This window comes from Lontra canadensis, unplaced genomic scaffold (genome assembly GCF_010015895.1).
Source record: "Lontra canadensis isolate GAN:19392208 unplaced genomic scaffold, GSC_riverotter_1.0 scaffold20, whole genome shotgun sequence".
NCBI lineage: Eukaryota > Metazoa > Chordata > Mammalia > Carnivora > Mustelidae > Lontra > Lontra canadensis.
Genome location: NW_022631014.1, coordinates 8,362,937 through 8,387,164, shown reverse-complemented (window position 1 = coordinate 8,387,164; position 24,228 = coordinate 8,362,937). Strand labels below are relative to the sequence as shown.

General features: G+C 36.6%; 1 protein-coding gene across 6 annotated transcripts in view; it reads left to right on the top strand.

Annotated features, from left to right (window-relative positions):
* The window catches only part of NGLY1 (N-glycanase 1), a 58,408-nt gene that overhangs the window by 5,457 nt on the left and 28,723 nt on the right, over positions 1-24,228 (top strand). For all 6 annotated transcript variants that reach the window (XM_032860987.1, XM_032860983.1, XM_032860986.1 and 3 more), the window contains 2 exons: positions 5,293-5,407; positions 10,102-10,347. In XM_032860987.1, coding sequence (XP_032716878.1) covers positions 5,293-5,407; positions 10,102-10,347 — 361 coding nt within the window. The remainder of the gene's footprint in view (positions 1-5,292; positions 5,408-10,101; positions 10,348-24,228) is intronic.

Below are 24,228 nucleotides of genomic sequence, written 5' to 3'. Positions count from 1 at the left end.
TTGTTCCTGCCTCAGGGTTTGACATAGTATCTTATGAAATTAGTGCTGAAATAAGAATTTCATTAGTAGGTGTTTTGGTTTTTTTTTTTTTTTTTTAATTTAAGATTTTATTTATTTGTCAGAGGGCACAAGCAGGAGGAGCAGCAGAGGGAGAGGGAAAAGAAGGCTTCCCGCCAAACAGAGACCCAGGACCCTGAGATCATGACCCAACCCACCCAGGCACCCCTTGTTTTTTTAATAACATTACTTGTCTCTGCATTCAAGTGAAGATGATACCTTTGATTACATTTCAGATTTCTGCTTCAGGTGATGTTTACTTATTCCCCAACTAAGAGTCATAAAGCTAATGAAATTCTAGAATAAAATGTAAGCTAATTCGCATGTACAATATGCTATGGGTTTGAGACTTTCTACCTTTTTTTTTATAGTTCACTAACTTCTAGATAAAGTTGAGCTGTCTCAGTAATAATAATAGTTTGACTAGCATGTGTTCTGTAGATAATTTGCTCCTTTCATTGTTTAAAAAAGATGGTTGATTTCCTTTGCAAACTGCACACAGGTATTGGTTACAAACTGCACTGCGTAGGGCTGGGAAGGGCCAAGAATGGAAAGTGGTTTCTTCTAAGAAAAAAGTTATGTTTAGGAGAAGAACACGAGTATGGAAAGTAGCCACAGCATTAAATCTAGAGAACAATTGGAAGACAGTGTTCAAGCAGTTACATGTTTATGTCTGGAGATAGCAGAGGGACCTAGTGTGGAAGAGTTTTGAGAATGGAGGTTTGGTAAGATAAAATGGGTTCAAGGAATAGTAGAGAACCTATGTTTGATATAAGAGGCAAGAGAAAATAATTGTACTTTCTAGAGTCAAAGAGATACATGAAGGAGTTTCATGTAGAATAGTGATGTAAGGCACAAGCATGGGTTTCCATTTGTGAAGCTGTTACAGTAATCATAAGCATGAATGGGGATAGAATGTAGAAAGAACAGTCGGAGGCAGGGATTGGCAGTTCTTGATGACAGAATGCAATGAGTAGAGGAGACAAAATAATTCAAATAACATCAGCTTTCTGACCTAGGTGACTGTTGACAACTAGAGAAATTGAGAGAGGGAAGTTAATTGAGGATTGGTGAGTTTGTTGGTATATTGTATGGTGGAGAGTATGTAAGCTTTGTAATCAGACCAGTGGTTTGAATCCCAGTCAACCATTTCTTAAGAGTGTGGCTCTAGGCAGTTTATGTAAAGTCTCTGGGTTTCAGTTTCGTCATTTTTTTTTTTTTTCAGTTTCCTCAATTTTAAGAGGAAAGAAAAGTGCCTGCATTATAGATTGTTGCAAAAGAGATTATTCAGTTTTTTCATGTTGAACAAGCTAGATTATGTGTGTGGTTCCCTTTTTGTCAGCTACATAGAGTGGTAGAGCTAGAGTCAGAGATGGTTCCCAGATGGTTCTAAAGACGTTTTTGAAAAATTTACATGTATCACAGAAGAATAGATTTTCAGAAGGACTAGAAATATTTTCTATTTTCTAAATGGCCTGCAAATCAACTTTTGTGATTAGTAATAAATACAAGATTATAGGATCTCTTGTGTACTAGATTTCTGTTTATGTAAACCCTTTCTAAGATTATGAATTCTAAAGAGGTAGAGGGCTAGTAAATGGCTAAATATATTTAATTACCAGCATTTCTGAAATTCTAAAATAGAAACATTGAAGGTTTTCTTTTTTCTGAGTCTGTGACCTCTGGGAAACCTACTGTTAACATGTCTTAGGATCTTTTTTGGGTGCCTGGGTGGCTCGGGCAGTTAAGTGTCTGCCTTTGGCTAAGGTCATGAGCCCAGGGTCCGGGGATCCAGCCCTTCATCAAGCCCTGCATCTGGACTCCCTATCCAGCGGGGAGCCTGCTTATGTGCAGTCACGTGCGCATGCTCTCACTCTCTCTCAAATAAAGTCTTTTAAAAACAAATCTTTTTTTAAAAGATTTTATTTTTTTGTTTATTTTAGAGAGAAGGGGGTGGGGGAGTGGGATTTAGAAGTGAGAGGAACAAGGAAAGAATCACAAGCAGACCCCATGCTGAGCACAGAGCCTGACATGGGGGTTTGATCCCATGATCCTGAGATCATGACCTGAGCGGAAACTAAAAACCTGACCCTCAACTGACTGAGCCACCCAGGTCCCCCAGTGTGTTTTAAGCTCTTAAATATGGTCAGTTCTGACTTTGAAGGTAAAAAGCATGGATTTTTTTTTTTTTAACCATTCAGTAATAAAAACAAAGACAAGTAGGGGGTAAGACAACTAGGAAGACAGCAAAATGTATTCAAAGTGGTAGTAAGGTACAGGACATTTTGCTGCCCTTTCAAGATCCCATTCTTTTAACATCGTCCAACAAACACACCAAAAAATAAAAATAAAAATTATTGCAAACAAGCAAGATAAATATTACAAATTGCAGAAATAGTTAAGGGTCGGCAGAGGTAGAAAAAAACACATCGAAGTATTACAGCAAAAAATACTTGAGAAAAATCTACAGAGGAAATTAAGTTAATGAAAGAAGAAAATGAAGCAAAAATAAACGTGATCCTTAGGGCTACTTTAGCCACTGCCAGATAAGGAGAATAGTAATGAGTTCAAGGATGGTGGATACTTGGGGATATGCTGTGAAGCTAGAGATTTAGAAAGTGTTTGTTTGGTACTTTTCCAGGGGCAGGGAATGGGATCTGTTGGATTTGAGCTCTGATGGCTTTATGGCCAAATTCCCTCTGCCTTTGGGGGCTTCAGGACAAACTTTTGGCACTGTTGTGTGTTCAGTGCTATGGCTGGTGTGCTCAGCATATTTAAAAACAGGAAGATAGAATTTGGGTAGCCAGACATTACTGTTGGTCTTTTTGGTTTGCTTTTGTTTGCATTATTTTTTTAGTGAGAAAAACAGATAAATGGTATTGTGAGGCCCGTTATGTTAAAAGACAGAAAATTGCTGACTAGACTAGAGCAGAAAAGCTGTATCAAGAGTTATTTTGAAACATGTATCAAAATAATAAGTTGTATCAGAACTAGTCTAGGTTTTATAAGAATTTTTAAACAGTCGTGAAAGAGGGAGGAAAAAATATAAAATTAAAGCCAGAGAAAGACTGATCATGTAAAAAATCTGGAAGCTATTGGGGGGAGAATAGGTTAAAAAAAAAAAATCAGGCAGTTTTGCACCAGTACATTATATCATCCTGGTGGTACTGATGGTTATGACCCTGTAAAATGTGTTGAATATCATGAAAAGATGCTTCATTTATCTATAACTGGCCTTGATAAAGTAAAAATATTGTATAGTTTAATGTTTTTTAAGTGGTAAGAAAAAGAGGCACACTTATGATATAATGTGGCATAAAAGCCAGGGATGCTAAGTATCGTGCTGTGTTCAGGGCAGTCCCTACAACAAAGACCTCAAATGTCAATAATGCTAAGGTTGAGAAACTCTCATTTAAAACAAAGAATAAAAGAGTGGCAGATATATTTTTATTTGTGTTTTTTAACCATCCATGTTGAAGAACAGTGTTTTCATTTTTAATTTCCAATTTTTTGTGGATCTATAACTTTGTAAAGTACAATAAAAATTTCATGGCAAATTGTTATAAAATTGCTGAGTAGTCTCAATTTCTGTACTTCTCATGAATGACTAACAAGGAGTTTACAGGTGGGCACCAGTCTGTGGACCTTTTGAATAATACTATTTTAGAGCTTTATCTCTCAGTATTCTGTAATAAACTTGTACAGTTTTTGAAATTAAAGAAAAGTTTAAAAAGGATTTATGTATATATGAAAGTTTGGCAATAGAGAGTTGCTTGATAGAAAACAAATGTGAAATATGTTGAAATTTCTACAAATTAGGACAAAAATGCTTAATGGTTGCTAGCAGTTGCTAACATTTGTCCATCATCCATTTCATACCCCAGGCAGATGGCCTCAGCACTCCTTCCTATGGACCCCTGACACGGCCTCAGAATCCTTCTTAGAATAGTGCTAATGGAAGCCACTACTATTGTAAGGGAGTTTGTATCAGATATGAAATTTGCTTATCGGGATTCTTGGGTGGCTCATTCAGCTAAGTGTCTGCCTTTGGCTCAGGTCATGATCCCAGGGTCTTGTGATCAAGTCCAGCATCTGACTCCTTGCTCAGCTGGGAGTCTGGTTCTCCCTCTGCCTGCCATTCCCCCTGCTTGTCCTTGAGAGCATGCTGTCTCTCTCTCTCCCTCTCTCTCTGACAGATAAATAAATAAAATTTTAAAAAATTTCATCATCCTAAATTATGTTCTGAAGTTCCTTTGTGTAATAAAAGTATAATAGTGTCATTATTTTTTTTAATTTTATTTATTTATTTGAGAGAACATGAGCGGGGTAGAAGGGCACAGGGAAAGGAAGAAGCAGACTCCCCACTGAGCAGAGAGCCCAATTCAGGACTCCATCCCAGGACCTCAGTATTATGACCTGAGCCAAAGGCAGACGCTTAACTGACTGTCCCACCCAGGCGCCCCAATACTGTGGTTATCTTAACCTTGTATTTTTTTTTCTTTTTTTTTTTTTAATACAGCCTTTCTGATTTATCAAGGTTATTAAAAATATCAAAGTTTTTCATATGCTGGTCTCATCCCATGTATGATATTCAAAATCTTAATCATGGTAAAAAAATTTTTGGCTCTGACAAAAATGTATCTTGAGCTGAAGCAGAACTTAGTATAAAAACAATCATTGGTCTAGGGAAGAAAGAAAATCAACTGACTCTAAGGTATACCTGGATTTGTATTTATCAGAGGTAAAGTCTTTGAGGAACTGTGATCCTTTTTTGTAAAGCTTCTTAGTTTCTTTTATTCATTCATTTCACAAGTATTTATTAACCACCATCTGTATGCATCAGGCACCATTCTTGATTGTCATCAATCAGAACAAAATAGGCAAAACTTGCACCTATGTCTGGAGCTTACCTAGTTTTTTTTCTTAGCAACCTAAAAACTCATAAAGGTATGTGGCTTTAACAGCATAGAATTAAAATGTCGCATGGATTTCCCTTATGGAAGCATTAATATCATTAGCTATGAAATTAAACAGTAAGGTGGTAGTAACTGTATATTGAGGTAAGAATCACAAAATCCGGCTATTTTTCTGGACTGTGCTTCCTTTTTCTTTAAGGTTGGGAACCTTACTACCTCGTAGCCAGTATTGCCAGTATAAAATTTAAAAAGGAGTGCAAAAACACTTTGGAACGTGTAAATTGTTGTATATAATCATACTTTTTTTTATTTAAATCAGAAACCCTAATGATGAAAAATATAGATCTATCCGGATTGGAAACACAGCTTTTTCTACTAGACTCTTACCTGTTAGAGGAGCCGTTGAGTGTTTATTTGAAATGGGCTTTGAAGAGGTAAGTTAAAGGGTTTCTTTTTCCTGGTTCACATATAAAGAATTTATTATAATGTTGATGGATAAATATCTAAATAAGATAATATTTTTAAATTAATATATTATTTTGAAAATCTGTGGAACTACTTCTTCACCTATTAGATATTTAAAAGTCACAGTAAATAATTTTGAAATCACAGTAAAGTATAACAACTCTCCCACAGGGAAAATTCTTTCAAGTTTTAATTCTTTAAAACAGGAAGGTCAGACGTACAACCCAAAGACCAAATTGTGGGTCACTTTAGACTTTTGGCAAAAATCTGATTTGTAAGTATACATAAATACTAGCACGGTCTAACCACCTGTCTCCAGTAAGAAATGAAAAGAGTAAATGCAGAAAAGCGGAGTTAAATTGACACATGTAAGGGATTTCTTCTGTGACAGAAGAGAAGAATGTCAGTATTTTTTGTTTGTTTGTTTTTTAGTCAAAATAAAAGTTCAGTGTTTTCATCTTCTCAAGTCTTGTGGCATAGCTTAATTTTATGACACAATGAAAGTTATCAATATTGTCAGTTTTCTTTATGTATATATGCTTAACCATTTCTAGTTTATGGACTATTGAAAGACGTTGAGCCAGGTTGTGGATGCACAGCAGTCCATAGCAGTCAGAAATGTCAAGGCTATAGAAATTGTTAAAAAGAGATATGCTGAGTTGCCATAAGAAGTATTTTCCTTCCTGCCTCTCTGCTTTTCTCCCTAGATTCTGTTTCAGGCCCTGAAGGGTATAGTAGTGAACTAGAAAAAATGATCCCATCTCACATGAAGCCTGATTCTAATAGGTTAGACAACAGTAGACGTGAAAGCAAAGATGAGTGCAAAAAAGAAAATAAGGCATGCTAATACACGAAAAAGCAACTGTAGAGGTGGGCAGCTATGTAAGAATGAGTGGTCAGGGAAGGCCTCTCAGGAGATAATATTTGAGCTGGGAACTAAATGAAAAGAAGCCCTCAGGTAAGAATACTTAAAACGGAAGCATTCAGATGTGCAACAGACTTCTAGTAGGATTAGCTTTGGCACAGAGAGTAGCTACACAGGCCAGCAGAATCTAGGGTGTGGGGATAAAGACTTGGACTTCATTATAAGTGAGATGGGAAACCATAGGAAGGTTTTAGGCAGGGAAGAATATTTAAAAGATTACATTAGTGGCTGTATAGAGAATGTTCTGGATGTTCTGGGATGGGGGCAAGGGATGAAGCAGGGAGACCAGTTAGAAAGCTTTAGGAGAAACAAAAATGGTTTGTATAAGTTCCCTGAGGGCAGAGCCTTTTGTCTTTTTGTCCCCTCTGTTGCTAGCTCCTAGAACACATTGAGGCACTCAGTAAACATTTGTTGAATTAAAGACTAATAGCAGTGGAGATGGGGGAAAAGTCGAGGCATCTAGAATTTTTTTTGAAAAAGAGCCTGCAGGACTTGCTGATGAGAGGGGTACAAGGGAAAGGAAGGAATCAGGGATACTACTAGGTTTTGGTTTGAGCATCTAAATGGATGCACGTGCCATTAATTCAGATTGAGACATCTTGGAGTGTGTAGCAGATGTCAGGAGAAATCACTACTTCTCTTTTGGATAATCATAACCTATATATACTGTTAAACATTCAAGTAGAGATAACAAGTAGGCAGTTGAATATATGAGTCCATAACTCAAAACGAAAGGTCAACCTAGAGATAGAAGTTATGTTGTCATCTGCTTATTAGTTACAGACCTCTGAACATAAAGAACTTTAAAGTATAGTAGGCAATATTGAGAACATTGCTGATTTCATTAAAGGAAATACAGATTTTTGAGTTAAATGACAGAAAAATTTAATAAATGACAACTGGAAATTGTACTGATTTCTCAGTTTTGAAGTGTCACATATTCTGTGGAATCCTGTTTGTCTTTTCATTCAACAAATATTTGAGTGCCGGGTGTGGTGACAACCATCCCAGTTTGCCTGGGGCTGTCCTGGGTTTAGGACTCAAAATCCCACATTCTAGAAAGCCCATCTTAGCCAGACCCAAAGGTTGATCACACCATTGCCAGGTAACAAGCCACATTGAGAGCTGGAGTAGTATTTGACACAAATGGAGCAAGTTTCAGAAAAGATTAACATGTTTTGATCAGGCTAATTTATACTTCAAGGTCCTGATTGTCTTTAGACTTCACACCTCAGGACCCATCTGCAGTAAATGTTTTATCAATGTGGCTAAGTTGCAGAAGGAACCAATGGAACTGCAACTGAACTCTACCATTAGAAAGAAACTTAGTAAGCTTAAAATGAACTAGGAATCTCAGACCCGTCCCAAAATGTTCTTTGTTTTTAAATGATTATTAAATATTAAAATCTTGAGCACTTTGGGCCTACTTGCCTCTGAGGCTACATTCTTTGTAGAGATTTTGAGGAGGTTGAGAAAGACTGGGATCCACATGGATATGTGACTCAGCCAGCTTGCTGAGTGAAGTGATTCTCACCAGGTCCCATGGCGGGGGGCGGGGGGTTAGTTGTCTTGGTGACTGGAAGATATTACCAGCACTTAGTGGGCAGAGACAGGTTGGCTTAGCATCTGATAGTGAAAATTGTCTTTGCAAAAATATGTTGAGAAATACGGATTTTGTTCAATACTGGAATTCTCATTAATTTTTTAAACTGTTATTAGATCTAGTGCATTTTAAGCCTGTAATTTTGTCCTTTTGCATTAAGCCTGTAATTTTGTCCTTTTGTGAAAAGACAGTGTGGTTGATGAAACTTTTTGGTACAGACCCTTTAGCCATAATCATACATTCTTTTTTTTTTTTCTTTTTTTTTTTAATATTTTATTTATTCATTGGACAGACAGAGATCACAAGTAGGCAGAGAAGCAGGCAGAGAGAGAGGAGGAAGCAGGCTCCCTGCTGAGCAGAGAGCCCAATGTGGGGCTCGATCCCAGGACCCTGGGACCATGACCTGAGCCAAAGGCAGAGGCTTTAACCCACTGAGCCATCCAGGTGCCCCCTCATACATTCTTTTAAAACTGGTCCTGTAAAGCTAGAAGGGAAAGGAGCAAGGCACAAGTAGCATCTCTGTCTTATTAGGGCTTTCTCTGAGGTATGGACTGAACATAGATCCCGGTACCTGTTATGCTGGATTTCTACCTCAGCCCATGGTGTCTTCTGCCTCTCTCAGTGCTGCTGCACTAACAGTATGAGATGGGAAACCTCCATATTTGGTTTCAGCCTAGATATCTGATTTCTGAAGAGAAACCTTATCAGAGATGTGGGGTGGTTCCTTTCTAATGTTGGGAAATCATTGTGATCCAATTTTTGCTAATCATGTATGTCATCACAGCTGTAGAAATATTCACTTTTTGCTCAACACTTCCAACTATTAGTACAAGCTTATGGTTTTTGGTCCCTGTTCAGTCTAAGGTGTAGTCAATTATAGCTTAATGATCAAGGTTTACTCCAACAATTAGTCTCTAGCTTCAGGCAGATAATTTTACTTTTCTGAGCTTTCATATTTTCATATAAAGAATAGGGATAAACCTAATACCTCATTTCAGGATGGTTGTGAGAATTACTTGAGATAACATACGTAAAAGTTTATCATAGCACCTAGAACACATGAATACAATAAATGATGGTTTTGTTTTTATAGCTTTTATAGGGAATGAATATATAGAGCTTAATGGCCTCTTTTGAATCCCTTTTAAAAGGGATTCATATGAAACTAATTTTCATGTTGTTAATGAGAAATGTAATGGTCAGTTGATTCTGAAAGGTTTGCCATCACCAGGGAAATAGATCATTCTCAGTTGTGGAGCCTAACTTAAGTGCTTAAAATCTACAAGTCTGTCTACTGCACGTTAACAATATTTTATCCCATATCCATTTGGTGGAATTACTATTTTAATACTATTGTTTCTCACAGCCTTGAAACATGATTGAAGATATTTAACTTTTTTTTTGTTTTGTAATTTGTTTCACATTGTGAGCTTTGTTGTAATGTTTATTGTGTCTTAAAGCACTCTGATTATATTATGGGTATTCATTAAATGAATCACTACTTGAGGAGTGGGATTTTTATTGCTTGATTGTTTTGTTTGGACCACCTTTATATTATTGTTAACAGTCCATAGTTTTGGCTTGACCACGAGGCTGTACTTTTTGTTTTCTAGGAAATATTAGTGGACACCCGCCCCCCCATATCCAGACTTCTAATCACGTAGCTGTTCTTCAAAGTCTTGGGTTTGGAGAGTCAAACTTCTTGACCCTAGATCATTTTGTATGGCTACATCTCTAGTAGTTACTATTATTTCATAGGGAATTTCACAGAGAATAGTAGTATCATATACTACTGCAGAGAAGATAAGAATGTGCATTTTTATAATTCTTATGAGACTTTGTAACTTATTATTCCTAAAAGAAAGTATTTTTCTAATGGCCTTTAAACCAATCAGATAAGCTAAGCATGATATGCAAAGGAGGAGACCAATTTTCTTAACTTCCTGGTTCATATATAGATACTTTTTACCTTTGACTATTTAAAAAAAAAATACCATAATGGTAGGAAATGAGAATGATTGTTAAAATGATGATGTATTCTCTAGTATTGATTTCATTTTATAGATATAGATATATATGAATGACTATCAGTATAAAGCGAAGGTTAAAATTTTTACCAATTTTATAAATTCCAGGGAGAAACACATCTTATCTTTCCCAAAAAAGCTTCAGTGGAGCAGCTGCAAAAAATTCGTGACCTGATTGCCATAGAGAGAAGTAGCAGATTGGATGGATCAAATAAGAATTGCAAAGTTGAATTACCTCAGCAGCCTGCATCCAGTACCCAGCTTCCTGTAACACAGCCTTCAAATCCTAGTGGGTTAACCCAGCACGCAGGGAACAGTGAAGGACAGTCATCAAATCCACCATCTGCTCCAACGGTAGTGTTAGAATTAAACCTTTCTTAACCGTTGAAAGTATTGAAACAGCAAAAGCTTTGAGATATGTTGTGATTTATTCTTGAATTTTTGCTCTTGTTATTCTTGGTTCTTAGAATTGTAATACATCCACATTTCCTTAAGTCTTTAAAAAATTGTCAAATTTGTAACAAAGTAGGGAAAATGGTTATCTTGTTTTATACTTTTAAATCTTAACTTTTGGTTCATTGCTTCTTGGGCATTTCATCATTTTATCATTCATAAATGTACCCATTGCCTTGGTACATAAATCAGTAACATAAATTAGCATATATATGTCTTTAACCTAAAACCAGAGTAACAGACTTGCTGGACAATGGCAATCAAACCTCTACTGCACTGGTACTTCCGATCTAAATTTTACCTGCTGCCATTCATTATGAACATTATTAATTCCAATAGCCTAACCATTATTAACCCCTCAGTTTGGTAAAAGAAATCAGCCTCTTTAAGGTAAACAATAATGCATAAATTTATTGAGGGGGTGCCACCAGATTAATGAAGTTCAGTTAGTAGCATACACAGATACATGCTTCTGAAGAACTGCAATCAAACTTTCTTCTCTTACAGGCATCCTTGATACACCGAACTGATCTTATTTAATAGGAAACTGTCCTATTTACAAAAATTCCTTTTGATAGCGAAGCTTTCCTCTGAATTTTCACTCAGAAAGATTTCGCGTTTTGTTTTTTTCCTATAGTAATTTTATCACTAACCAGCTTCAACTCGTATCCTCTTATTTTAATTTTCGTAAAACATTTTGTCAGTGTCCTCCGTAAAGCAGGTCTTATATAGAGAGTCAGTTATTAAATCTGCCCTTAATTTTCTCCAGTTGAGTAATTCCAGAGTCCTTAACCTCACTTCCCTGGGGGTCATTTCTTTGTTTATGCTGAGAAGACCCTAAGCTTGTCTTTAAAAAATAAAGAATAAAGGTGGTAAAGGCTATCAGGGGAAGAGACAGTGTTAACTGTCCTTTTATGTAATTCTTGTTGAGTGGTTTCCAGACTTTTTTTTAAATGGAGAATTAATTCCTCTAAAACATATTTCTTTGTGCTTCAATTTACTTAGATTAACTTTTAAGTCTTGAAAATATTTTCTCCTCTGATTAGCTTCACAACTAGTGTTTACAAATGTCTTCTAGAAACTATTACTGAATATGTCTGATCAACTAGAAATGATACTAAGTGGCTGTGGGTATTCCATGAGATAGCATATGTGAAAACATTGTAAACTATAAAGGACTTTGTAAATTATAAAGGTTTGCTCTTGGTAATAATAATTCTTTTCGTAAAGTATCTGAGCTGCTTCATTCACAGAGTAACAGAAAAATGTAACTACTTAACTCCAGTATGACATAATAGTAACCCTAGTCCATCCATTCCTTGGAAGAGTGGTTTTTGGTTAGACATCTTAACAGTAGTAAAATGTTGAGTATATAACCCAGCATCTATTTCCTTATAAATTATATACTTCTAATATGTTATGCACTTATACAACAATTTTTTTAAAAAATGAAATGAAAAGTAAATCTAAGATGTGCCCCAGTGGATTCTTTTGTGCCCCTCTTGTGAGCATGTGTGTTCCATCTTGGAATACCTGAGGTTGTCTTCAGTTTTACAATTAAGGTTGATAACAGAAGCACATTTAACTTCATTTTGAGCACTGTTTCTTATGTTTTCTAATTATAGTGTTAGAATATATCTTTTAAGATTCCCTTTTAAGATTGAATTTCATTGTTACAATTTAAAATGCACAGTACTAACCAGCTTTTCAGAAAAGAGTGTAATACATGAAAACATTTTATTTTACAAAATAGCTATTTCCTGGACTAAGTAGTATTTTGTTAGTGTTCTGAGTGAGGAGGTAAATTCACATTTTCTGACTCTTCTGTAACCTCTTTTTTTTTTTTAAGATTTTATTTATTTGGTGAGGGGGAGAGTATGTGAAGGGGGAGGGACAGAGGGAGAAGCAGACTCCTTGCTGAGCAGGGAGTCCGATGCAGGAATGGATCCCAGACCCCTGGGATCATGACCTGAGCAGAAGGCAGCCACCTGACTGAGTGAGACACCCAGGCACCCCTTTTTTTTTAATTCTTAAACTTGTAATTCATATATAATTTGAGCCTTTAAAACTCTGTAATCACTAGAAAGCCTCTGTATTCTAAACTAAAAACAAAATGTCATTTTATTGACAAAACAAATGTAGAGTTTAGAGGAAAATAAACTTTCCCAAAGACCTATGCTTTTAGTAGGCAGTCTGTTACCAATTATTTCTCTAGTCCTCAGGACACTATCTTTTTCTGAGTTCCTCAAGAGAAATTAGAATGAATCTTATTTTTTATCACCAAGTCTTGTTTATCCATGGATCACTGGAATGCATAGTTTAAAAAAGTATTTTGTTTTTTAAGCATTCATCACCACTATTTGTTATGCTATAGAATTTGACATCTATATTCCCTTGCCTTGCCTGTTTTGAGTGGGTGTACTTAATTGGTAATTAAAATAGACCAACGGCAAGCAGCAAGAGAAAGATGGGGCGCCTAGGTGGCTCAGTGAGTTAAGCCTCTCCCTTTGGCTCAGGTCATGATCTCAGGGTCCTGGGATCGAGTCCTGCATCAGGCTCTCTGCTCCGCAGGGAGCCTGCTCCCTCCTCTCTCTCCTTCTCTCTCTCTGCCTGCCTCTCTGCCTACTTGTGATCTCTCGGTCAAATAAATAAATAAAAATCTTTAAAAATAAATAAATAAAAATTTAAAAGTACTGAATGTGTATAAACTAGATAAATCCTGAGCACTGATGTGCTCATAACTATTATAATATTTCTTTGGTTAAAACTGCATCAAGTAAAATTTTGAAATACAAATCAAAGTGATAGTGATGTTGAAGTTTGCCAGTAAGCTTTTCCTTTAGGATGTAAAGTCCTGGAATATCCTGGTACTCAATAAGAGTTGATGTTGTTAGAAACTTATTTTGCTGCTTTCTCTGGATATTTTATGTAAATGGAATTACACAATATGTAGTTTTTTGCTTTTGGCTTCTTTGTGTGTTTTTGAAGTTTATTCATATTGTAGGATGCATCAGTATTTTATTCCTTTTTGCTGCTGGGTAGTATTCCATGATAGACATTTGGGTTATTTCCCATCTTTGCCAATTATGAATAGGGCTGCTATGAATATTCACATACAAGGCTTTGTGTTTTCATTTCTCTTGGGTAGATTCCTAGGAGTGGAACCACTAGGTTGTATGGTAAGTTTATGTTTAATGGTTTAAGAAATTGCCAAGCTGTTTTCCAAAGTTGTTGCACCATTTTACATTCTCACCAGCAGCGCGTGAATGTTTCTCAATATCCTCCCTGACACTTGTTATTGTTTTTTTTTATTATGGCAATTTTAGTGGATGTTAGGTAGTATCTCATTGTGGCTTTAATTTGCATTTCCCTAATGACTCAATTGACTTTTAAATTTTTACTGGTTATACATGCTGAGTGTTTAGTGTTCCTAAAGGACATAATTTCCCAATAAACCTTTATATATTTTTATACGCTTTGTCTTCGAAAGCAGTTTTGAAACAGCAGAGATAGTTTTTCAAAGACATAGACCTTGGAATGTTAAAGGCATTATATTTCCAATTTTGCAACTTTATCTAGGTTGAAAATATGTGATTCTGAAGTATGATTTGCTTAAAATAAGTCTCTGTTATTACAGAACTAGTTTAGCTGCATACTTTTATTTGGCACATGCCTACTTTTAGCATTTGTATAGAATTATTAAGGACTTTTCATCAACTCTAATCACTCTAGAAATTATTGCCCATTGTGTATATGGGTATGCATTTATTTATTTAAAAGAATTATCGTCTGAAATTACTCTTGAAATTATGTGTTGTAATATTGTATTGTTAGACAATGATAAAATGAGTTGGCTTATTTTTTTTTTTGAGTTGGTTTAAACTTAATCTCATAGGAAACGTTTTAGTCTGGATCTCTATCTGATCTTTATTAGATAAGAAGTCTTCTATTTGGACATTAGATTAAATTTCCAGTTTCTTGTTGTGAATCCACCATTCTTCAAGGTAAACTATACTGCATAACCTTCAATAGGGGCTCATTATATTATAACATGTCCATATACCAGGATTCTTAGCATCCATTAAAAATGATGATACGGTCTTTTTGGCATTAAGAGAGTTGTTACGTGGGGAAAAAGTGATAAACTGAGAATTCAAAATTAAACAACATATGTCGTGTATATGTATATAATATTTCAATTTTCTTATTAAAAATGCACATACAGGAACATTCTCCAGAATAGATCACATCCTTGGTTCTAAATCAGGTCTTAACTGTTATCAAAAAATTGGGATCATTCCCTGCATATTTTCAGACCACAATGCTCTGAAGCTAGAACTCAATCGCAAGAGGAAATTTGGAAAGAACCCAAATATATGGCGACTAAACAGCATCCTTCTAAAGAATGAATGGGTCAACCAGGAAATTAAAGAAGAATTGAAAAAATTCATGGAAACAAATGATAATGAAAATACAACAGTTCAAAATCTGTGGGACACAACAAAGGCAGTCCTGAGAGGAAAATATATAGCGGTACAAGCCTTTCTCAAGAAACAAGAAAGGTCTCAGGTACACAACCTAACCCTACACCTAAAGGAGCTGGAGAAAGAACAAGAAAGAAACCCTAAACCCAGCAGGAGAAGAGAAATCATAAAGATCAGAGCAGAAATCAATGAAATAGAAACCAAAAAAACAATAGAACAAATCAACGAAACTAGGAGCTGGTTCTTTGAAAGAATTAATAAGATTGATAAGCCCCTGGCCAGACTTATCAAAAAGAGAAGAGAAAGGACCCAAATAAATAAAATCATGAATGAAAGAGGAGAGATCACAACTAACACCAAAGAAATACAGACAATTATAAGAACATATTATGAGCAACTCTACGCCAACAAATTTGACAATCTGGAAGAAATGGATGCATTCCTAGAGACATATAAACTACCACAACTGAACCTGGAAGAAATAGAAAGCCTGAACAGACCCATAACCAGTAAGGAGATTGAAACAGTCATCAAAAATCTCCAAACAAACAAAAGCCCAGGGCCAGACGGCTTCCCGGGGGAATTCTACCAAACATTTAAAGAAGAACTAATTCCTATTCTCCTGAGACTGTTCCAAAAAATAGAAATGGAAGGAAAACTTCCAAACTCATTTTATGAGGCCAGCCTCACCTTGATCCCCAAACCAGACAAGGATCCCATCAAAAAAGAGAACTACAGACCAATATCCTTGATGAACACAGATGCAAAAATTCTCACCAAAATACTAGCCAATAGGATTCAACAGTACATTAAAAGGATTATTCACCACGACCAAGTGGGATTTATTCCAGGGCTGCAAGGTTGGTTCAACATCCGCAAATCAATCAATGTGATACAACACATTAATAAAAGAAAAAACAGGAACCATATGATACTCTCCATAGATGCTGAAAAAGCATTTGACAAAGTACAGCATCCCTTCCTGATCAAAACTCTTCAAAGTGTAGGGATAGAGGGCACATACCTCAATATTATCAAAGCCATCTATGAAAAACCCATCGCAAATATCATTCTCAATGGAGAAAAACTGAAAGCTTTTCCGCTAAGGTCAGGAACACAGCAGGGATGTCCGTTATCACCACTACTATTCAACATAGTACTAGAAGTCCTAGCCTCAGCAATCAGACAACAAAAAGAAATTAAAGGCATCCAAATCGGCAAAGAAGAAGTCAAACTATCACTCTTCGCAGATGATATGATACTATATGTGGAAAACCCAAAAGACTCCACTCCAAAACTGCTAGAACTTGTACAGGAATTCAGTAATGTGTCAGGATATAAAATCAGTGCACAGAAATCAGTCGCATTTCTCTACACCAACAATAAGACAGAAGAAAGAGAAATTAAGGAGTCCATCCCATTTACAATTGCACCCAAAACTATAAGATACCTAGGAATAAACCTAACCAAAGAGACTAAGAATCTATACACAGAAAACTATAAAGTACTCATGAAAGAAATTGAGGAAGACACAAAGAAATGGAAAAATGTTCCATGCTCCTGGATTGGAAGAATAAATATTGTGAAAATGTCTATGCTACCTAAAGCAATCTACACATTTAATGCAATTCCTATCAAAGTACCATCCATTTTTTTCAAAGAAATGGAACAAATAATCCTAAAATTTATATGGAACCAGAAAAGACCTCGAATAGCCAAAGGAATATTGAAAAAGAAAGCCAGAGTTGGTGGCATCACAATTCCGGACTTCAAGCTCTATTACAAAGCTGTCATCATCAAGACAGCATGGTACTGGCACAAAAACAGACACATAGATCAATGGAACAGAATAGAGAGCCCAGAAATAGACCCTCAACTCTATGGTCAACTAATCTTCGACAAAGCAGGAAAGAATGTCCAATGGAAAAAAGACAGCCTCTTCAATAAATGGTGTTGGGAAAATTGGACAGCCACATGCAGAAAAATGAAATTGGATCATTTCCTTACACCACACACGAAAATAGACTCAAAATGGATGAAGGACCTCAATGTGAGAAAGGAATCCATCAACATCCTTGAGGAGAACACAGGAAGCAACCTCTTCGACCTCAGCCGCAGCAACATCTTCCTAGGAACATCGCCAAAGGCAAGGGAAGCAAGGGCAAAAATGAACTATTGGGATTTTATCAAGATCAAAAGCTTTTGCACAGCAAAGGAAACAGTTAACAAAACCAAAAGACAACTGACAGAATGGGAGAAGATATTTGCAAACGACATATCAGATAAAGGGCTAGTGTCCAGAATCTATAAAGAACTTAGCAAACTCAACACCCAAAGAACAAATAATCCCATCAAGAAATGGGCAGAAGACATGAACAGACATTTCTGCAAAGAAGACATCCAGATGACCAACAGACACATGAAAAAGTGCTCCATATCACTCGGCATCAGGGAAATACAAATCAAAACCACAATGAGATACCACCTCACACCAGTCAGAATGGCTAAAATTAACAAGTCCGGAAACGACAGATGCTGGCGAGGATGCGGAGAGAGGGGAACCCTCCTACATTGTTGGTGGGAATGCAAGCTGGTGCAACCACTCTGGAAAACAGCATGGAGGTTCCTCAAAATGTTGAAAATAGAACTACCCTATGACCCAGCAATTGCACTGCTGGGTATTTACCCTAAAGATACAAACGTAGTGATCCGAAGGGGCACGTGCACCCGAATGTTTATAGCAGCAATGTCTACAATAGCCAAACTATGGAAAGAACCTAGATGTCCATCAACAGACGAATGGATAAAGAAGATGTGGTATATATATACAATGGAATACTATGCAGCCATCAAAAGAAATGAAATCTTGCCATTTGCAACAACATGGATGGAACTAGAGGGTATCATGCTTAGCGAAATAAGTCAATCGGAGAAAGACAACTATCATATGATCTCCCTGATATGAGGGAGAGGAGATGCAACATGGGGGGTTAATGTGGTAGGAGAAGAGTAAATGAAACAAGTTGGGATTGGGAGGGAGACAAACCATAAGTGACTCTTAATCTCACAAAACAAACTGAGGGTTGCTGGGCAGAGGGGGGTTGGGGGGGGGGTTATGGACATTGGGTAGGGTATGTGCTATGGTGAGTGCTGTGAAGTTTGTAAACGTGGAGATTCACAGACCTGTACCCCTGGGGGAAAAAATATATATATATATATATGTTTATAAAAAATAAAATTATATATAAAAAAAAAAATTGGATGAATCTTAAAAAAAAAAAATGCACATACACAAATACTTTCATTTTCAAAAGGTCTGGAAAGCTATATACAGGTATCTTAGCCATAATTTTATCTTAGGGTGAAATTATAGGTGATTCCATATTATTTATACCACTCGGTATTTCCTGACAATTTATTACAACAACATTTACTTTATAAATAGAAAAAAAAGAGGGGTTGTAAGAAATAAGGTGATTAAAGTCACAAGCTGTTTAAAACTAATGTTAAATTATTAAACAGAACTTCTATGCTTAAAAAGGCAGATTCTAAATTTAAAAGTCACAAAAGCAAAAGGCTGCATAAAGGCAGAAGGAAGACTGGTGGGCTTGAGAACCCCTGGTCCTTTACTAAAGAAGTAAATTTGCTAATCCAGCTTGTACGGATTGTATCCCATGATTTGACAAAATATACATTTTTTTTTAATTAATGAAGAGTCTTGAATATATTTCAATTAGAAACCAAAATAATTGAAATCCAGGTGTTGATCAGTGAAGCAAACCATCGTTTTGACCTAAAACCAGACAGATTGCACGTTTTGAACTTCTATTTGTATGCTAAATAACTTCACCTCTCTCCGGCAATTATCTGCTACCTGTCTATGTGGTTGCCCCACTGCTGTAGTCACCATGCAACCAGCAGTCTTTGCTTTTATCTCTTAGTGTGTATGGAGTTGTGCCAAAGAATATGTAAAGAAATCAGGCAAGAAAATAAACTCTCATTCAGGATTGTTTGAGTGCCATAAAAACCACAAAGAGTGAGGTGGTTTCCAGATTGGAAGTATCAAATTGAAAATAAAAATTCTCTAGATGAGTTCTTACCCTCTCTCAGTAAATGAAAAACTACATGTAAAAACAACAGCAAAAATATAGCTGTGCCTCCTTTTTGTAAGAGTTCTTTAAAAATGGAGACCTATTTTGTCTGTTTCTGTATCAGTTCTGGTAAAAGAACGTACTCCTCCCTCTTGGGAATACCCTGGATTTCTCATCACGAGATCTTCAGTAAGTTTCTTTAATCATCTGTTGCACTCATCCCTTCTGTGAATGGGGAACCGTGTCTGCTCTTAATAAAAGGCAGTTCCTTCTTTGTCCCTGCATCCCTTCTCCTCTGTTTAGTGTGGAATCTCATGTGGACTAGGACTTATCTTGAGGATTCTTTTCATTGGCATTTAAACCTTGCTTTAGGGCAGTTTTCATCTAAGGTTAGGCTGTTGGCATCAGGATGAGCTGGACATTCAGGTTCCTAGATGTAACCCTAGACTGGCTAAATTGGAAAGGGATGGGGGTGGAATTAGGGAATCTGTGTTTTTCACAAGCAGATTAATGTTTAGGAAGCTTTCCTGTAAACTCTTCTGAGAAACAAGCCAACATACATATATCCCTGGGTACTACATGTCCTCTGGGTCTCATTTCTTTACAGAAAGCTTCCGAAAGAGCTCCCTGTATTCATCACTGTATCTTTACGTCTCACATACATGTTTAGCAAGCTTTCCCTTCTTCAATCATGTACACTATCAGTAAAATGTTTGAGCATAGCCTTATAAATTTTTATTTATAAATTATATACATGTACTGTTCTGCCATTATACTGTATCAGGAAACAATGTCAACAGAAGCTAGTGAGTAAATATTTTTAATTCTTAAAAATGTGTTAATAATATCATTGACGTGAGGGGTGCCTGGGTAGCTCAGTTGGTTAAGTGTCAGCATTTGGCTCAGATCATGATCCCAGGGCTCTGGAATTGAGCTGCATCAGGCTCCCTGCTCAGCAGGGAGTCAGCTTCTCACCCTCTCCCTCTGCCTCTCCTCCCGCTCGTGTTCTTTCATATAAATAAAATTTTAAAGTAAAGATAATCACAGTCTTATACTCAAAAGACCTTCAGAACATAATTTAGGTTGATGAGTAGATTTTTTTTTAAAAAGATGTTATTTATTCATTTGATAGACAGAGATCACAAGTAGGCAGAGAGGCAGGCAGAGAGAGAGGAGGAAGCAGGCTCCCTGCTGAACAGAGAGCCCAGTGTGGGGCTCGATCTCAGGACCCTGGGATCATGACCTGAGCCGAAGGCAGAGACTTTAACCCACTGAGCCACCCAGGCACTCCGATGTTTTTTTTAATATTTTATTTTTAAATAATCTCCACACCCAACTCAGGACTTGAATTCACAGCCCCAAGATCAAGACTTGCATGCTCCACCAACTGAGCCAGCCAAGTGCTCCCAGTCTTTGTAATCTTTTACAGTTGAGCATTTGTTAGTGAAAACTGTATAACATAATCTGTAAATTCACTTAGCCAGGTACATATGAATTGCCAAACCTTGTAATATGGTAATTAGTATTAAATGTGAATGTGCCAGTTGCTAACTTTCCCTGTACTTTGTGGTCCTTTCTTTCCTCAGGCCAGCTTGCTAGCCACTAATCACCCAATACTAAGTGTTCTTATAACCTAATTGCTTTATTTTTTTTTTTTTTTTGAAAAAAAAAAAAAAAAAAAAAAAGGAGTTCTAATAATTTCTGTACACTTTCCCATAGACCATTTTGTGCTGCTCCTTTACCTAAACCTTTTAGTCCATTTTGGGACACAGTTACACAACTAAATTTTTTACAATTTCTTTTTTACTAACACTATCAGAAATCTTCCTAAGATCATCAAAAACCTCCATGCTGCCAAATTTAATGTACTTTTTTTCAGTTCATTTTTACTTAACCGTTCATCATCTTTAGCTCAGTCATTTCTTGGTTTTTCTTCTACCATAAGTGGTTCAGCCATTGACCTAGTTAGTTGCTCACTCAAAATCCACAGATCATTACTAATATATTTTCCTACTTTTCCGGCTGCCCCCCCGACTCCACAGTTCAGTCACCAAGACTTGCTGATCCTATTTCCTAAGTTCTTTTTATTCACTTTACTCCTACTAAAGCCACTAGCTCTTTCAGAGTTCTGCAGTAGGCCCCCCTTGGATCATCTGTAACCTCCTTTCTCAAGATTGAGCTAGAGTGATATTCTGAAGATGTAAATCTGATGGTTTTACTCCCTTGCTTAAAAGTCTTTAATAGGTTCCCATTACAATGGAGGTAGACCAGAAAGATAGCTGCTTATTAACTCTGCTTCATCCTCAGCATTCTCCACCATTCCCCCTTGGTTCTCCATGCTTTCAACACCCTGAATTGTGTCTGATCCTACATAATTTCCTGAACATATCCTCACAAACACACTCCCCAGCTACCTATATGCTGTTCCTTCCAATAGGATTCACCTTTTCCCTTTCCTATTAGCTTCTTATCCTTAGTACTTAACCACAAATACGAGCAATACCATTTTTTCAGGGAATTCTAGGTTCAGAACCCTGTTGTACAGTGTCACTGTCTTCTGTATTTGCTTACTCTTCTTACACCTATTTTAAATTAACTAACTTACCATTATATCCCTGGTACCTAGCAAATAATAAAGGTGCATTAAATATTTGAGTAAATGAACATTGTTGTACCAGTATTAGTTGCTGTATCGATAGACTACTTCGTGAGGATAATATCTTTGACTGTTTTGGTCTCCATTATTTTTCCAGTATGTAACATATACACACATTTATACACAAATATTTGTTGACTTAATATGGTGGTTTTGTCATTATTTAATACCTTTCCTCTCTCTTAGACAATAAAGTGATATCTGTCTTAGGCACCCATCCCCAATGCTTTAAAAAGTCCTGGATAATAAGAGACTCTTAATGTCACAAAACAAACTGAGAGGGGCTGGGGGGAGGGGGGTAGGGAGAGGGTGGTGGAGTTATGGACATTGGGGAGGGTATATGCTATGGTGAGTGCTGTGAAGTGTGTAAATCTGGCGATTCACAGACCCGTACCCCTGGGGCTAATAATACATTATAAATTTATAAAAAAAAAATTTAAAACTTTTTAAAAAAAAAGTCCTGGATAATGTCAGGGAGTATTTGATAATGGTTTTTATTTTTTAAATTAATCTGTCTCTGCATTTTAATATACATATTTAATCCGTTCATCTTTACCATAATTGTTAATATGTTTGAATTTATTTCTGACCTCTTTATTTTGTGTTACCTGTGTCCTTGCTTTTGTTTTTTCCTTTTTTCTATCTTTGTTTTATATTGAGAGCAGTTTTCTTCCACTGTTTTCTGTTTAGAAGTTAGAAAGTTAAATATCTTCTTTTTTTAGTCTTCTATTATTGCCCTTAAATTTTTTATTTTAAAGATTTTTATTTATTTATTTGACAGAGATCACAAGTAGGCAGAGAGACAGGCGGGGAGGGGGGAAGCAGGCTCCCCATTGAGCAGAGAGCCCGATGTGGGACTCGATTCCAGGACCCTGAGATCATGACCTGAGCCGAAGGCAGAGGCTTTAACCCACTGAGCCACCCAGGCACCCCTATTGCCCTTAAATTTTTAATACAAATATTTACTTTTTTAAAAATTTTTTAAATTTATTTACCAGAGAGAGAGAGATCACAAGTAGGCAGAGAGGCAGGCAGAGAGAGAGGGGGAAGCAGGGTCCCCACCAGGCAGAGAGCCCAATGCAGGGCTCGATCCCAGGACCCTGAGATCATGACCTGAGCTGAAGGCAGAGGCTCAACCCACCCAGGCGCTCCAACTTTTATATATTTTTAATAACATAACAAGACAGGAACCTCAGAAAGCTTTAACTCTTTCTGCTCCCTTCCCTGATACCTTCTTTATGAGAAAAATTGAGATTTTGCTTTTCAGTTATTATTTATAATCAGAACTTAGGTTTTACTAGTTTATTTTTTTAACTCACTCCTCCCACTTTTATTTATATCAATTTCTACTCCTAGGTGAGCTGTTTATTTACTTTGATTATATTGTATTTTGAGGGGACAATAACTTCTCTAAGAATTCTTTTAGATAAGATTTGTGAGTGGTACACTTTCTGTACTGCTACATATCAGAAAACGTATATATTCTGCCCTCCTGTGTGATTAGCTTGATTGGGTAGGAATCCTATATTCCCAGTCATTTTCCCTCACATTTTCAAAGAATTTGCTTCATTGTTTCCAGTGACGTTATCTGATTCATAAAAGGCTTTGGGATTTTGTTTTTCTACCTAACTGTTACAAAATGTCACTATTATATGCTTTGTTTTATTCTTCCATTCATACTGGCTCTTCTGCTCTCAGAAATTGGTTTCCATTGTTTCTTTGAGAAGTTTCTCTTTTCTACTGTTTCTGCTCTACTTTCTAGACTTCTGTTAACTGGATTTGGAAACTTGGATTTATCTTCGGTGTCTATTTGGTTTTTTTGTGCCACATTCTCAGAAAATGTCTTGGCTTAGTCTTCTAATTGATTACTTTTTAACTATGTTTATTCTACTGTTTGACACGATGTGTACTGTCTTATTTCAGTGTTTAAATTTTTAATTTCCAAGATCCATAGTTGTCTTTCTCTGAATACAGTATACTGTCAAATCTCTGAAGATAGACTTGCTGCTAATGGCCACAGGGTTAGTTCTTCTGATGTTGATTCTAGTGTATCTTTGCAACAGTGCAGATTGTTGCAGATCCAGTGAGTCTGAGAGCTCCTGCTAGCCTGTCAATGTGGCATCTGCTTCTAGCAACCATGGGGAGGGGTAGGACATGCTACAAGATGGGCTGTACCAGAAGCCACTGTTGTGAGCTTGGATGTTTCCCTTTCCTTTTGGGACTAAGCAGCCTCTCTCACTTCTCAGAAGCATGCTTCTTTGTTGAGAAGGAATGATGGGGTGGGGACAGGCGGGAGATGTCTAGCTATTCCTCCTGCAGAGCCCAGCCAGTGTCACTAACGTTTGTTCCAAGGCCCTTTTCTGCTTTGGATCCTGTGGCTCCTCTGTCCTTGGGATTGTTTTGAAAACTTTTTTTTTAGTTTGTATAACCACTCTTTTGGGGAGTCATATTTCCATGGTTTTTTCCTTTAGTCCATTTGTATCTGTTATTCCTCTTTTAGGAATTTTTCAAAATTCCTGATCCTTGAAGAGTACTCCTTCTTTACTAATGC